The sequence below is a fragment of the Lutjanus erythropterus genome, chromosome 4, assembly GCF_056507025.1.
Source record: "Lutjanus erythropterus isolate fLutEry1 chromosome 4, fLutEry1.hap2, whole genome shotgun sequence".
Classification (NCBI taxonomy): Eukaryota; Metazoa; Chordata; class Actinopteri; order Lutjaniformes; family Lutjanidae; genus Lutjanus; species Lutjanus erythropterus.
The window spans coordinates 22,428,241-22,445,691 of NC_139320.1; the positions used below are offsets into that span (position 1 = coordinate 22,428,241).

Sequence of the window (17,451 nt, forward strand, 5' to 3'; positions counted from 1 at the left end):
TCTATATACCGCTGAAACACCTACAACAATCAAGAAATAAGGAAGTATGGGGTTTGGATCATAGCACAGCAGCCCTTGAGACGATCAACAAGGTACATGGCATTTTTTGAACACCCAGCCTGATCAGCTGAGCCAAGCACTACCATGGATTGTGTGACCATCCCAGGAGGAGAATGATAAATAACACTATTGCACATATCTCTTTGAGACATCTGAACCATACAGTGTAAAAAGTCATTTAAAACTGGTCACCGTTCAATTGTACTGGATGAGTACATATTGAGTGAAATTTCATTTTTGGTGAACTATCGCTTTAAGGCTGCTTCTGGCTAATGTCCAGTCAGGACAGTTAAATTCCTTCCACATCTTTACAGTGACCTGTTCCACTCTTACCACAAAATCCTGGATCAAACTTGCACTTGACGGACAGACTGTGTTCGGAGTTATCAGGATGCAAGACTCCAGCAGTACAAGGGGAAGTGGTATATGTATGAATATATGTATATAAATAATTGTATATACTGATTTATTTTAATATATTTTATCCTATTCTATTCTGAAGTTTATTATCTGTACATATGCTCTATGTGTAGCGTGAAGGGCTTACAACCTTCACTTCCTGTGCAACCCTGCGTTGTATAATGACTAAATTACCTTGATACCTTGATAAATGCTAATCTCATTAGCACAGAAATAAGCACAGCTTAATACAACTTAATACACACGCAAGAATATGTTCAGAGGTTTATATACATGGACATACACAGAGCAGGTGTGTTTCATTTAGTAGGGAAACGAACCAGACATGAGCTCAGTGATTGAGGTGAGAACTGGTCCTATGGGAGACAGCCCAAGGTCCTGGGGATTAAACACTCGGGTTTATATGAAGAAAGATGATTCCCATCTGTGAAATAGTGATTTACACTGCAACTGCAACAAATGTAAAGCTTTCTCTGGAGCAAACGCTTGGTGATAACACTGTCCACAGCACTTTTATTGGTACAGAAAAATTCTGTTTTGACTTTGGCGTTCAAAAGAGGGAAATCTTGTTTTTCCAACCATTTTCCTAGTATCTGTGTCATCACATCCTGAATCACTGCTTAATTTCTATGCAAGAAATTCCCAGTATCTATTTGATGTAAATTGCTGTCTCATCACATAGCTAAAACCTCCAGTTAAACAGGATCCAGTCTTCTGCACTGTCCATAATCACTCTTCCATAAAGTGCTCTGAAAACAGCCAGACTCCTTTAGCGAGGACCAGATGGGTTCTGTCCTCACACTGTTTTGTGCTCTTGTAATTTCATGCAGACCCACGCACCAATTTAACCAAAGCAATGCCTAATCCAAGGTTTAATGGAGTGAGACAGAGTGGCATTCACGAGCAGGGGTAAATACAACTATTACAGAGCAGACTCCAGTGTCTCAGCACATGCTTGGGCCGTGTCCAGGCTGTTTATTACCTCACACTGTCAACACCATGGCCTTGGTGTCAGTGGCTGACATACATTTCCATAGCCGGTGCCTTCTGTCTCATATCAGAGATTGGAAGCAGGTGGCCGATCTGCCCCCACAACACGCAGTGGGCTTTATACCACCGCAACTTGGCAGGAATACCAAAGCGAGCAACAACGTTCAAGAGGCCAATCCATGGTGAGTGCTGAAAAGAGGGGAGACGGAGCAGAGCATAGATCCTCGCTTGAACTATTACCAAAGCCAGACTGTTCTATAACTCTGCTCTCAGTGCACATCCTCCCTCTACTGAAGTATATGTTGTGCTGAAATAGCGAGGCTGATATGTTTGTCTCTGCAGCAATTCCTCTCATCTTTCATGAGCCAAGCGTCATGTGTCATTTACAACGAAAAAAGAAAAACACTCCTTAAATCCGCAATAACAGATTTTTGGCCACTTGAGGGCAACAGAAACAAACTGTAAACAAAACACTGGAATATTATCACCTTATAAGTTGATATGACAAACTTGGTAGCAAACACTTGCCTTTTTACACGTCAAGCAGTTATGGAGCAACATTATCAGTCATTTGGAGTCATATTTCTGTTCACCTGGGCTCAGATTAGGTGTCCAACTTTCACCGTCTCCTTTTAGCTCTGTTTTTGGTCCCCACCAAGTCCTGAGGGAAATGTCTGACTCTTTAGCTGCTAAGTGCCCCACCACATTCACAAACCACTTTATAACTTTTTTGTGTTTGCATCAGACAGTTCTGAGGAGATGTTATCAGCGCACATTGATAGACGGTGAAAAGCTGAAAGAGTGCGGAGTTGCTGTGAGTTGGGCAGAGCCTGATTTTGTCTCATCCACAGAGGACGAGAAATAGACAATACGGCAACAGAAGCTTGATCTATATTTGATCAGCACCGCCTAGACTGACTGTTTGATCTAACTTATGTGAGCATCATGCTGCAACTTGAGACCAAAAACTGCCTCACATAGAAAACTGTTTACTGAGGTCATAAATCAATTCAGAAGTAGGGTCATTTTGCTGTAAGAGTATAATCAGACTTCTTTTTGAAGCCTGTGGAGTCGCCCCCTGCTGGTCATGAGAAAAAATGCAGGTTTATGGCACTTCTGTATTGACTTCTCTTCTCAGACCTGCAGGCTCTGGCCACCATTTACTATATGGACTATGGTTGAACTTAAGGAAACTGCAGGCACAAGGGAAAATTCTCTAAAACTTCATCACTATGAGCAACCTTCTTCACATACAAGTAGTCATGTGATCTATCTTTAAAATGAAAATATCAAAACACACACATAATTTATCAGGGAAGGCAGAAAACAGCCAGAAAGACGGACAGAGATGCCAAAGACTTGCCAGTGTACTACAGACATTACATGCAGTAGGATTAAGAGCACATGGGAAAGGATGAGAGCATACAGGAAACAGCATATAATAAATCTGATGAACCCTTGTGAAACGTCTTCATGAGCAAACATTGAGTCCAGTTGTCTTCAATTTATTACTCAACGATAAATCTGCAGAGGTCAGCATTCCCGCCTCTCTTTGCCATATCTGCTTTTTCTCTGTCATTCGTGAATCACATACAGGACAGTAATAAGTCTGTCAGTGTGGAATGCTAAAGCTCACAACACAAATCTAATAATGAAGAGGATTCCCTGGTGAAACCCCGCCGGATTAGCGTGCACACACAAATATCCAGGTTCCCGGGTTGAGCCATAGCTGTCGTCTCTCTTGGTAATATGCTGGAATGTACAATAAATACATAATATTTACTGTACACACACACACACACACACAAGCTGAACCTGCTATTAATTTCATCCATCAAGTAATACATTAAGTTTTTTGGGAATGACCCATTATTCAATTTACTGCCATAACATTTGATAATAAAATTTCAGTCCTATTTATAGCTGTTTGTTTTAAAATGTCAGAAAAAATGGTTTTTCGGTTTTTCGGGGGGTTTTTTTTCGGTTTGTCGGTTTTTCCCAAAGCCAAAGAAGACATCCTCTATTGGCTTGTTTTACTCACATCCCAAAGATATTCAGTTTACTGTCATAAAACCAGAAAATATGCAGTTATGAAGCTGAAATCAAGAAATTTGACTTTATTTCTTTAACAAAATGACTCAAAGCAATTAATCTATTAGTGATAAAGTTAATGATTCATTAATAATCGATTAATAAATCAATCACTGCAGCTCTAGATATTGTAACTGGTTATATAGCCAGGTTTATTTTGAAATCCTGTTTTAACACACATTGTTCTGGTTTCTGGTCAGTTTTGGCTGTAAACATTTCTCCTCCCTCATGGAAACAAGTCACATGTGAGTGCCTTCCTTCATGGTTTGTAGTTCATTGATTGTTTTGTTTAGCCCATTTGAATTTGTCTAATGAGCCAATTTTTTGTTTAAAATTTTCATTTTCTTACAAAATTGTTATTTTTATTTGCCTATATCAGAAAATGACAAGTTGATAACTAGATACTTAAAGCTATTGTGTTGATTTTGGAGACCCCTGTAGACAAAAGTGGTAGTGCTTCCTTCTTTTTTCAATTTCTTCCTCCACTGTAACCACAAAACATATCATCAAAACTAACAAGATCTAAAGAACAATCTCCTCCTGCTTCTTTTTACTTTCTTTAAGTTTCATAAGTTAAATTCTCCTTGTTGTATGTTTGAGGAGCAAACTTTGTAAAAACAAGCTTATATATTGTATGTGTGAAAGTCTTCCATAACATAACAATGAAACTTTTACAGAAGTCTTAGAAGTAGCAGGGACCTTATGAGATTTTCCAAAAGGATTCTGAAACTGTATTTTTTGGTGAGAGAATACCGCTGAAATGCTCTAAAATAACTTAACACCTGGGCTGAAACCTTTACAGCAGAGGATTATTGGTGTATACGTCTCTGCAGCGAGCAGAGGCTCAGTGAAGAAGCCTGGCTGAACACAGGAGCTTGGCTGACTCCCTCCTTGTATAATGATTCTGGCAGAGGAGTGAGGATAAATCTGTCTCGAGAGACGAGAGAAGGAAAAACACTTTACAGAAGGAGAAGAGCAAGATGAGTCTGAAGCACAGGATGAGTAAGGGAGAAAGTGAAACGAAGAGGACTTCTGATTAGATCTATTATCTGTCCTTCTCTGCTCTCAATCTGTCGCTGCAACGTGTGAAAACCAAAGAGCCCGTGTCAAAACAAACGCACCGGAGAACTACCTCTGACAAACAACGACACGTTCCTGTGAAATGTCTAAGCAAGAGGAAGAGTTGTTTAAAAAAACTCGTCAGGCAGAGCCTTCCTCCTGGGAAAGTCAAGGGAATTAAACGGGAAAGCCTCGGCACTGCGTATGTGCGTGTTTTTTCGTGTTTGCAAGCATGTGGGGGGGTAGGAACCAAATACCCTCTGTTCACCGTCCCTGTCTCAGCGGGACTCCACTCCAAACCACTAACAACCATCCTCCTGTTTGCATGTTGACGTAAACCAGAGGGGTTTGGATAGCAGAGAGAACAGACGCTGACAGTAACGAGACAATACTCAGAGACACGGGGGACAATCAGGTTTTGTTTACTGCTTACTGTTAAGTGTTTACCATTTAGTGATGACAGATCCCAGGTTCCCACTCCAAGGATCACTGTTCAGTTGCACTGTAAGTGGAATGATCTTATTTCTAAATCTGAGCCTGAGGTTACTGGGGCATTATGTCCTGTTTCTTTCTGAAGATATAATCTTTCTTTACTTATTACTTGGTGTCAAAATTAATTAGTTTTGCTGTTCAATATGTTACTATATTACTTTTGTAGCTTGCTGGCGGCCTTTTTGGGCTACAAAGTTGACATGCTGAGCCAGTGAACTCTTACACCCAGGAAGCTTTGCTTGTTTGCTGCCCAGATGTCGGCAGCGACTGCAGTTAAAACCATGAACACAGCAGCTAATCCGCGGGGCGGTCAAGCCAGGTCATAAAAACTGGGGTCCCGGGTGGGAAAGAGGGTGCTCTCCCCAAAGAGAGAGAGAGAGAGAGAGAGGCTGTGTTCGCGCCTTTACGGATGACGAGACAGCAGCATAACTTCTTTTTCTTAATTTAATTCTGTTTCAACTGGAGAAAGAATGACTATAGCTTTTAGTTTTCTTGGTTGAATTTGTTGTTTTCACATTACAGCTTAAAAGCTCATGAACACATTGAAGTAAAGTGAAGCTATGTTTTGGAAGATAAAGGTAAAATATTATTTAGTAAGTAAAATAATAATATGCTTATTCAACTTAATGCAGCGTTAAGATCATTGATAGCATTTTGATATCTTTGCAGTACTGTAATTATGCCAGTTAGCTTAGCTTAGCCCAAAGACTGGAAATAGGGGCAGATAGTTATCCTGTTTTTTTACAAAGTTGTGACAAAATCCATCTACCAGCACCTCTAAAGCTCACTAATTAACTTGTTATATCTCCTTCGTTTAAACCTCCGAGCTGTTGCCAGGCAACTAGCCAGAGACTCCAAGAAGTTCCTGCCCCCAGCCAAAAAACAGCCCGGGACATAACCCCTCATAAAACAACAAACTGACATTTTTACACCCCAGCCTTTGTATAGATTAAACAAACAACATATACTTTAGAAATCCTGGGAGGTGGACTTTGTTCCCGCTCGACGGACCCAGGCTGACTGTTTCCCACTGTTTTCAGTTTTCATGCTAAGCTAAGCTAACCAGTTGCCAGCTGTAGCTTCAAATGTACCCCACACATATGAGAGTGGTATCAATCTTATTTCCCTTTTCTCAAAATGTTGAATTATTCTTGTAAGTTGTTTGTTGCGACAAAAATAATTTGAGCAATTTAATGTATCAAAGAAATGTTGACATACTATCTCAGAAATTAAGTAATTGTCATATGTGACAACATTTGTTTTGGGCTCTTTTTTCTTAACCATATGAAAGCAGAACTGCATATAGGTACCCTCATTAACATACAGTTTTTTATAGAGTGAAGGCTCAGCTGGGTTAGCCACAGCACTCCAGGCTCTAGCCTTCAAAGGGAACCATTGCTCCCAGAGAGCACTTCTCCTACCTTTAACTACCCACAGACCCCCACAGAGCAGCCTCATCCAATCACAGCCACACTATGCGCTCATTCTGCCTGTGCAAAGTGAAAGCATAAGGTCTGGACTGGGCCTATTAAAGCTTTAACAACATGTTGTCCTCTGAAGATGCAAGTCAGTTCTCTGGCTCACGAATCTGCACTCAGCATTTTGCTGTACACAAACATGACCAACATCTTTATCAGATGGGCAGGAAAACTCACCATACTGACATCGGGTCCCTTTGAAGCCAAGTGGACACTGACATATCTTGTCTCCAGTCTCTGCACAATGGCCTCCATTGAAACATGTATTGGCGCCACACACCCCTGCAGATACCACATATCAGATACCATTAGGCTGTACTAAATATTAAGTTGGTATATACAACAGCATTGCGGCAATATTAAAACCAGTCCTACATTACACATATGTGTGTAAAATGTTATTACTTACTATGCAGACATCCCATCTCTTCACCCCTCTGAGTCCAGCCAGGGCAGCACTTATACACTGTGTTCAAATCCATGCTGTACACCTGCCTGTACACGGTGTAGTATGCCGTCCTGAGGAGGAAAAATTCTGTTATAGTCACATAACAGGACTTTTAAGAGTTCATACTGGAAACACAAACAACAACAGGCTGAAGGAACCTTGTAGTTTCTGGAAACGTAGCTCCTAGGGCCAAAAGTTCTAGGCACTTTTGGTAAAAATGCAGTTTATGGTTATAATCTCCAATCTCACTCCAGTGGAGCTTATACTGTAAATGGCAAAGATACAGCAATGGCACCTGACTAGAACTTACCTGCAATTTGTTCAAGTAAATGATCTGAACATTAAGCTCATAGTAGTCATTATTGCCTGTGAATAAAACTAACTTGCCTGTGTATTAACTGCTCTAACTAACTGTCTTTATGGAACAGTAATGGTCAATAATAAAATGTTCGTGCGTTGCTCTTACCTTCTTTCATAGCCCATACACCAGCTATGGCTGGTGCAGCCCTGTTTCCACACCTTCACCATTCGGGTAAAAGCCTGGACACAAGGCTGACGGGCGCCCAACATGGACATCTCCTCATCAGCACAAACATTTGGCCTGTGTGTGGAAACAACACAAAAATGACAAACAAAATGAACAGTCCCAATCAAAAATGTTGTTTTACACATGAAGTTTACAGTTTGCCCCTCTGGCCTGCAGCGATATTTATCATCTACCCTCTCAATTCTTCTCAATGCCCCCATCGGCTTGTGGTACTCAAAGCGCCAAAAAAAAAAAGAAATGAAAAATACAAACATTTTAAAAACTCAACACCAACAGGATTTATGGAAAGAGACATTAATGTTGATTTTTTTTTCAAATGTATTTTATTTGCCGTTTGAGTACTACAAGCCAAGTGCCATTTGGTCCCATTACATTGGAGATAAGGCAGGCATCTCTAAAACTCTGCAGCTCACACCAACACAACCTAGATCAATAAAAAGCACTACAGGCCTGAGGAAAAGTATGTATTTTTCAATTTGGGGTGAACTGTCCCTTTAAAAGAAAATCTGCCATAAATTTAAAAAGACATTATATACTGTTACGGTTAGCTTTTGAGTGCTTCATCTTTCACTGATGTGTGTAGTTAACTGAGTTGACGGGTAAGCTGTAGAGCTTCCCATGGTGGTCTATGCCCACTGCTGTGTTCCAACACACATGAGCGTCCACATGTTCTACACATGTTCAGTTGCATGAACATCAGCTGATGCACACATTGTTAAACAATTATACAGCTTTCTGATTGGTGCAATATGCTTGATTAAGGTCCAGATAAAAAAAGAAAAAAACAGTCCAGTTGTTTGCATGTTCATGTGCACACGTTCATTACTCAGCAGCATAGAGGTTTGTACTGCACAGCACTCATGGGTAGGCTGCATCTGTGTGTGTTGTCAGTGCAGGTAACTATCCAGAGGTGTCCTGAGTCCACAAAACATCTGGCTTCAATGCACAGCAGCATGAAGTTAATTAGAGGAAGTATTCGGCTTCTCCGGTAATGAAAACGGTCCCTTCAATCATGCCCAGGACATTTAAAGTCTGAAACCTCTGGTAGAGTAATACAAAAAAAAAATCACATGCTATTGGAAGCTATTATGCAGAAGCAAGTTACAGCAGTGCTATAAAACACACATCCATCCTCACACACAGGGGGCCTGAAAGAGCGACTCCTAGTGGACAAAGTGAAGTATAACTATCAAATGAAAAAGTTTAATTATTTGTAAAAACTTATCCTAACGAATGTAAATAACTTTATCTTTCTTCTTTCTTTCAGTAGGCTATGACACGTTGCTTTTGTCTTATTTTAAAGCACGTAAACACAAAACTTTCATTCACCTGATTATTCAATAAATCTAATAGTCAACGTGCAAATTTAAAACAGTGGAAACGACACTTACATGCCAAGTTGCAGCTCCAGAGATGATGCGATGTGCGCGGTGCCGAATAATATCACACACAAAATATCTGGGAACATAATTTCAGCCGGTTGCACACACGGAGAGAAACAGTGAATCAGCGCATGAAGCCTCTGCGTCCATCAAATGAAGAGGAGCATCCTGATATTTACAGAAGTCCGCCTTAAGGAGACATGACTCAAAAGTTGACGTTTGTCTTGCATCGATAATTTCCCGTGATTTCCCGTTCACCGGTAAGGAAAGCAGAGGGACGACTCGTCTCATGTCAATCGCAGCCTTTGAATGGCTCCTGGTAAGACGCACCACCCACAGCCACCGAGGGGGCCACCTCCCCAAACCCCCCGCGACACTGACCTGAACATTCATTCATTAACGCACTCAGACACGCTTTTATATTACCTCTGGGTTAAATGGACGAAATGAGAAATAAAAGAATTAAAGGAATTGTCGATAAAAGTTTTTCTAGCAAATATTTTGTTTTGAGAAATTCTGCCACCATGTCAATGAAAATGACAGGACATAATTTTATTTGCATATACTATATGTTATTGCATAAATATGTAGGCTATATATGCATACATCACAGTGTAAAATACTTTTACACTACAAGTAAAAGTCCCGCATCCACAAAACCTTACTTAAGTTAAAGTATGGAAATATTATCAGAGAAATGTAATTAAGGTAAAAGTATTCATGTTGCAATAAAATGTTCCCTGTCAGTGTTATTATGTCTGATGTTTTGGATTAATATTATTGCTTCAATGTTACTGTTTGCTGCTGTCTATGTTTAAGTTCGAGCTCATTTTAGCGACTTTGGATAGTTTAATCTACAGCAATGCATCATGGTCAATAAGACTCAAAGTCCTGTGAGAACCATGTATCTCTCAAATGTCAGAAAACAGTCTTTTTTCACCTTTGTGGATTAAAAAGTAAAGTATTTGCCTCTGGGATGTAGTGTAGAAGCATTAAGTTGGAAAAACTCAAGTAAAGTTTAAAATAAGTTAAGTACTTGATGTAAATGTACTTAGTAACACGCCACCACTGATTATAACTCTGAACTAATGCAAGGTGGAAGTTAATGGACTGACATTCACTGATTAAATACTGAATTTAGAATCAATTTACAGACTAATTACCAGGCATCAGACCCAAAGCTCAGTGTTATTTTCTGTATTCTAATATTTCTTCTTCATGTTAATGTGAATATTCTCTCATCTGAAGATTCTTCACAAAATATTCTGTTCAATTGTTTCTGTTGTACCTCATTGTGTTCTACACAGATCTTATTCTTTGACCGACAGATGGAGCAAAGTGGGGAGAGAGGACAGTAGCGGAAGTACTTGTGTGTAACTGTGAGGCAAATGGTTTACATGGCTCTCCGGTCAGTGAGGTCAGTGAGGAGGGCCCCTTAGCAGAATTTTGCTTATTGCCCCATGGAGGTCTGGACCAGCTCTGGACAAAAGTTAAATCAGAATCCTGTGTGTGTGTGTGTGTGTGTGTGTGTGTGTGTGTGTGTGTGTGTGTGTGTGTGTGTGTGTGTGTGTGTGTGTGTGCTTGGCTGTATGTGTGTGTGTTGGTGCAATCATGAAAACATCTTCTGGTATCGCACCAGTGCATTTTAATATACAAAAAGGGCCTTTACTTGCAGAACTAAATGAACATGTTTTATTACCTGATGGAACTTGCTTAGTTAAGCTAAGTGAAGGTATTTCAATTTGTGCAAATCCTTTATAAATAATTAGATTTTACTTTATAATGTATGCTGAAAGAGTAAAATAAGCAAAAAGTACCTCAATAAGTATATGAAATTTAATACCACAAATCTTCAGACAACGGAAGAAAATTATGAAAGTATGAACACACTATTCAAAAATAAATTAAACATTATCATCTTCCTCTGATTGTTGTTGGTTTATGATGTCAGACTGATCAGGTTCTTTAACTCTGAGCTTCTCTTCTAATGTTCTCCTCTTAAAACACATTATTTATAGTGACTTCACGGATTTTATGTCAGCAGCTGATTTGCTTAAACTCCAACCATCAACACATCAGTCTGCTGTATTAATTGCCAGATGTGGATCGAGCCAGTCGCTCTCTGCTGCCACCCAGAGGTTGATGATGTGTAAACCAGGGTGCAGGTTCCTATCTCTTCTACTGAGAGGATCGAACTGCGCATGTACAACTTATAACGAGATGGGGGTTTTTTTTGTTGTTGTTGTTTTTTAAAGCTTTAAGTTTATTTGCAACAGCAAATATACAATGCAATGACAGTTTAATCAAACAGCTTGTTTTTGAAAGAGATACACCATCTTCACAGTTCAGAATAGTGCATTTGGTGTAAAGTTACAAAAGTTAAACGGTTGAAAGAAAAATGAAAGAAACAATCAGGGACATGAGAAGAGATAAAAATCTGTACATGAAAAAGATAGCTAAGAGAAAAGAAGAGAAAAGAAAAGATAAGAATATAAGGTAAATCAAATGAGAAAATTGAAGTGGTAAGCATGGGGGGTGCATAACAACATTTGTGTATATACAATTTGGTAATGATGATGTTGTTAATTATAAATTCAGTTTTTTTATTGCTCAAGATTACTCCTATCTGGATATCTTTGCAGGAAAAGAAAAATGTGTTTATGGGCCCACGTCTCTTCCTTTATAATGGAGGTCAAAGGGAAGTGGTGTCTGAAAGACGGCGTGGGAAAAACGCCACGTGAGTCTCTGAAAAGACCGAATATTTTCGAAAACAACCGATCATTAATCTCTCTTCACGGCAGGTGAGCTGGTGAAGGCCAGGTCTTCATTTCTCCTTTCTTTCCTTTTATTTTCGTCTTTCACAAACTTTTGGTGTTTGGTTTTCTGTTTGATCACGGACCAAACAGCTGACACCTGTCCACAGATCTCTAATGAACTTTGTTGGTGAGTTGATTTTCTCCTTTTACTCTTTATTAAACTGAACCACTAAAATTTTCCCAAAGATCCTAATTTGATTTGTTTCGGTGAAGAGGGTTTACTCGGGCCAAATTTTGAGATCCTGAGCTGAACAAACTGAGTTCTTTTTGTTGTTTATTGCTGAAGAAATGAAAAGTTGTGTTTTTATGTTGAACTCTGAAGAGTTTCAGGGAATATTTATTTTGGACTTGATTGAAAATGACTTTCTCTCTCGTTTCTCTTCTGTCTCTGGTTAAATGTGTTTTTTCATCGTCTCGTCAATACACTGATTTATACTGAACTGACTTGTGCTGCATTGTCACCCTGATTATTTGTGTGTTGTTGTTCTGGTGGTTCATTTTTATGAAAAGTGGATTTATGACAGAGTGTATTCCAGCATCCATGTGGGCAAATGACCTTTTAAAATTTCACACAGGAAATTGTGAGATGAACTCTGGCTGCACCATAAAAACAATGATGAAACATTTTGCTGACAATCAGTGCATCATAGTGATTTTTGTAAAATGTTTAGCAGGGGGAAGTAATGAATGACAACCACTCAAACTACCACAATCTAAACATCTTTTCATAGATTAGGCCTCATTCAACAGAGTTTTAGTTAGCCACATCCATCTTTTTTTAACTGTTTTCTTATCATTCCAGTCTACTGACCTACATTTTCTATTCTTTCAGATGATCTGTGCTGCAGACTGTCGTCACTAACATGGAATCGAACGGCTCACTGCAGAATCTTTCGGGCCTCTTGACTCTTTCAGCAGCTGTCACAGGTAGCATATTTTTAATACAATAAAGCACAAGGTTATGAGACATTTCTGAAAATAATTAATATTATTGTGGTTGGCATTATTTTCAAACCCTTATGTACATTCTGTGTTTGGTCAATCCTTATTTCTTAATTTAGGTTTATTATATGCATGTTTAGCTTTTTTCATTTTTGTAATCCATTGTTATTAAAAACACTGGTTAATGTTTATGGTTTCATCGCCTTTTCATTTGAGGAAAATAAAATAAAATATAATGCCTCCATTACTTGGCACAAATGTTAACCACTTTTGACCAATTATTGCAAACGTGTGTGTGTGTGTGTGTGTGTGTACAGACATACACACACATGCAGTACTATGCAAAGGTTTTAGACAGGTGTGAAGAATTGCTGTAAATTAAGAATGCTTTCAAAAATCTAAAATGTAATGTTTTTTTAATCAATATACAAAATGCACAGTGAGCCAACAGAAGGAAAATCAAATCAATATTTGGTGTGACCACTCTTTTCTTTAGAAATTCTTCTAGATACACTTGCACACAGTTTCTGAAGGAACTCAGCAGGTAGGTTGTTCTAAACATCTTGGAGAACCAACCACAGATCTTCTGTGGATGAAGGCGGCCTCAGATCCTTCTGTCTCTTCATGTAATCCCAGACAAACTCCATGATGTTGAGATCAGGGCTCTGTGGGGGTCAAACCAATCACTTCCACGACTCCTTGTTCTTCTTTACGCTGAAGATGGTTCCTAATGACATTGGCTGTATGTTTGGGGTCGTTGTCCTGCTGCAGAATAAATTTAGGGGCAGATTTAGTATCTGCCTGTATTTCTCGGCACAGAGGACACCATCAATCCTCATCAAATCCCCAACTCCATTTACAGAAACAGAAATTACAGAAGCAAATATTTCAAATTTTGACTCATCAGTTCAGAACTCCTGCTGCCATTTTTCTGTGCCCCAGTTCCTCTGTTTTCATGCATAGTTGAGTCACTTGGCCTTGTTTCCATGTCGGAGGTTTGTCTTTTTGGCCACAGTTCTTCCATGAAGACCACTTCTGACCAGACTTCTCTGGACAGTAGATGGGTGTACCTGGGTCCCACTGGTTTCTGCTAGTTCTCAGCTGATGGCACTGCTGGACATCATGATTTGAAAGGGCAGTAAGCATAATGCATCTTTCATCTGCTGCTTTGAAATCTTTACCTGGGACAGACCTTGCTGATGCAGTTTTTTTTCCTCTTTATTCTTTCACTGCAGGCAAGAAGACTCCAGTCCAGGATGAGGATTTTTTTCAGCCCAGAAAGAAAACTTGTTCTACAGTTTTTATTCATTTTCACTTTTAAAGGAGCAAAGGTTGAAATCCTATTTAATGTCGGCCTGTGGTTGAAGCGAGTTGTCTCCCCCTGCTGTCTCCTCCCCAGACTCCAGGAGCAAAGTGAGTCCTCCGCTGTCAGCTGATCAGCTGATCAGTCCAGTGACTTCTTGTCTTTCTGTCTCCCAGACTTCATTAACACTTTGTTCAGTTCAGCTGTTATTGACATCTGTCTTCTACAAGATTATTAATGTCTTCTCATGACTCATAAACAGACACTAACTCATTCAGAGAACATTCAGCATTAATTTAAATTCTGATTAAAGTGAAACAGGCAAACAAAACAATTATTCCAGCACAGAATCTCTGATGTGATGATCTCTGATTTATTACAGTAAACATATCACAGGGTTCTCCTTCAACTGAACAATTAAATTTCAAGCAATTAGTGCATTTTAAAGTTATGATTTTAAAAAATGCTTTAAAACTGTTTTCCACAATGTGCTTTTTCCCCATTTTGAATCAAAAGATCAGAATCTATTAACCAGTACTTCCTTTGAAGGTCAACTTTGACACTTTTCATGTGTTTATCTAGTTAGTATTGATGGTAAATGTAGTCAATTGAAGCAATAAATTCCTTTGTGTATATTATAATGACAGAGAAAGAGTTCTAATGCTGCAAAATCTGCTGTTCCTCCTGCATTGTTGTCACAGTGATGTAGTTGGTGTTAATGAAGAACTACAGGCTATTTCGGCTTGGATTTCTAGTCTCTTAACCTTTTGGAGACCGTGCAGGGTGCTAGACGAGTGTTTCTGTCACCTACCACCGTGTTTTGGCCGAAATAGCAGCTACAGGCTACAGTGGTGAGACATGGCAGCGAGGGCCTGGGAGTCGGGTCAGTATGGTGTTCACAAACATCCAGAATGGATTAGAAGGCTGAAAGAATGTGTTCAAAAAAAAAAACTTAAGTGCGAATGTAAAACACTTCCAGAACAAATCAAATCATCCAGTTATTGAAAGTAAAAACAGACTCATCTGGCCTCTGTGGGGCCTGCTGGTCTTCATTTAGATCAAGGCTGCCCAAAGTGAGGCATTCAGACCAAAGCTGACCCACCATAATGTTTCATTTGGCCCAACAGATGTTTCTAGCTTTAATTTAAAATATATATATATATAAGAGAGATAAGATATATATTGTTATTTATGCTGTTTTATTTTTGTTTGTCACCTGTCTTATTCAGTAGAGACAAAAGCTCCCAAAATAATTTGGAAAAACTCTTTTAAAATGATCCCTAATTATTAGTTATTTTTCATAATCTGAGCAGATGAGTAGAGCGACTCTGCACAGGAAGTTAAGGGAACTTGGGATGGTTTACACATCATGAACCTCTGGGTGGCAGCAGAGAGCGACTGGCTCGATCCACATCTGATAATTAATACAGCAGACTGATGTGTTGATGGTTGGAGTTTAGCAAATCAGCTGCTAGAATGGAGACATAAAATCTGTTAAGTCACTATAAATAATGTGTTTTAAGAGGAGAACATTAGAAGAGAAGCTCAGTGTTAAAGAACCTGATCAGTCTGACATCATAAACCAACAACAATCAGAGGAAGACGATAAAATCTCTGAACAGTGGGACCAGGTGAAACCACTAATACCACACTGTGAATATACTCCACTACAAGTAAAAGTCCTGCATTCAAAACCTTACTTGAGTAAAAGTATGTAAACATTATCAGCTGTTATCAGCATGAAAAGTAAAAGTAACCACTGTGAAGTAAAATGTTCCCTGTCAGTAACTAGTAACTGTACCTGTAAGGTAAATGTAGTGAAGTAAGAGTACATTCAATAATTCAAATTTGGACTTAGGTAAAGTACTTGAGTAAATGTACTTAGTTACATTCCCCCACTGCAGATGACAGAAGCTGAATGTGTGGTTTTGGTCTTTTACAAACTTCTAAATAGTTGTTTTGTGCAGAAATGTGGGTGGCACACCTTAAAGTAGGTACTTTATATAAACCTGTCGAAGACATTTAACCACAGAGTCACTGAGGCATTTACATCTCACAGGGAAAAGTAAATTGTAAGCCACAAGATTGCAATTTTTGATTGATTAATTTATTTTCTAATAGATTTTCAGTGCAGTAATCATGACCAGATTACTCAGTATAATCCACGGGCCTTGTTGTGAGCAGTTTCATGTAAGAACTACTTCACTTCTGCAGTAGAATCTGCCGGAACTACTTTCTTTTTCCTAGAAATAAAGTAGTTCCTACATGAAACAGCTCACAACCAGATCTGTGCAGTATCTTGAGCAACTGGATCATGTTTTTTGGAAAGAGACATTACTGTTGAGTTTTTCAAATGTATTTATTTATTTATTTATTTTGGTTCTTTGAGCGCCACAAGCCAAGCACCATCTAGTTCCATTATATTAGAGGGAAGGCCTGAAGGCAAAATATGTATTTTTGATTTTAGGATGAACATTTAGGGTGAACTGTCCCTTTAAAGTAGCTTTCTGACAATGCCTCCCCGTCCTCCAATGTTGGTTAGCAGTTTGTTGAACACGTAGTTTGATCTTATGTTTTGTTTGTTTGTTTTTTGGAATCTAAAACAGTCATTCCCAAAGACTGGGTCAGGACCCACAGGTGGATTACAGGAGATTTTATAGAGAAAAGACTGTGAGAAAATTGTGCAAATTTAAGATTTATATCTGCAGTGCAACTTTTACAAAGTGTTTAAAGGGTATATAATGTTTTAAAAATGAAAAATAAAGCCTGTTAATTCCATCTAAAAGCACTTATTTTGTCTCATTTAGGCTAAAATGTCCTACATTTCTGACAAGAGGAAACAAAAACAAGGGGATAACCTGTTGACTCAGCCTAAATTAATTAATGTCTCATTTCTAAAGTTTTAATATGTGTATATATTTTCAATAAATCAAGATAATATAAGGTGATGCAGAAATGGCAATAAAAACAGTCAGGAAAGGAAATTTATGCACAAATGATCTCTTCCCTTTAATGATACTGCTGCTCACAGGCAGGGACAATATCATCACAGCAAAAATTACCTTCAATCATTTATGCAAAATATTTCTGTAATTATACACATTTTAATCACAGATTTTGTGGATGATGCAGTTTATATTTGCTTGTGCATAAAGCGATGCCCTTCATGAACACTTCAGAGACCTTGGTTTCATCTTTACAGAATATCTAATGTAGAATTAATAGTCTCTTTGCAAATCAAATCAAAAGGAACCATGATGTTCTCAACAAGAAGCAGGACGTTACTTCTCTGGCTAAAGTAAAAGCTTTGACCTTTGAGTTCCTGGAGCTGTTCAGCATCCCAGAGTTTAATAAAGCAGGAGCCTGTACACAAACACTCTGACACACACATAATGGTGACATAAGGAACTGAAACACTAATCT

The 17,451-nt window shown here is 38.8% G+C and overlaps 1 protein-coding gene across 1 annotated transcript in view; it reads right to left on the minus strand.

The window, feature by feature from the left end:
- egfem1 (EGF-like and EMI domain containing 1) overlaps window positions 1-9,208 on the minus strand; it is an 81,099-nt gene extending 71,891 nt beyond the window's left edge. Inside the window, exons 1-4 of the mRNA XM_084717350.1 lie at window positions 8,977-9,208; window positions 7,505-7,639; window positions 7,000-7,109; window positions 6,768-6,872 (exon numbers count right to left, since the gene is read on the minus strand). Of these exons, the coding sequence (XP_084573476.1) occupies window positions 6,768-6,872; window positions 7,000-7,109; window positions 7,505-7,639; window positions 8,977-9,053 (427 nt within the window). The 5' untranslated portion in view covers window positions 9,054-9,208. The remainder of the gene's footprint in view (window positions 1-6,767; window positions 6,873-6,999; window positions 7,110-7,504; window positions 7,640-8,976) is intronic.
- Between the last annotated feature and the right edge of the window lie 8,243 nt (window positions 9,209-17,451).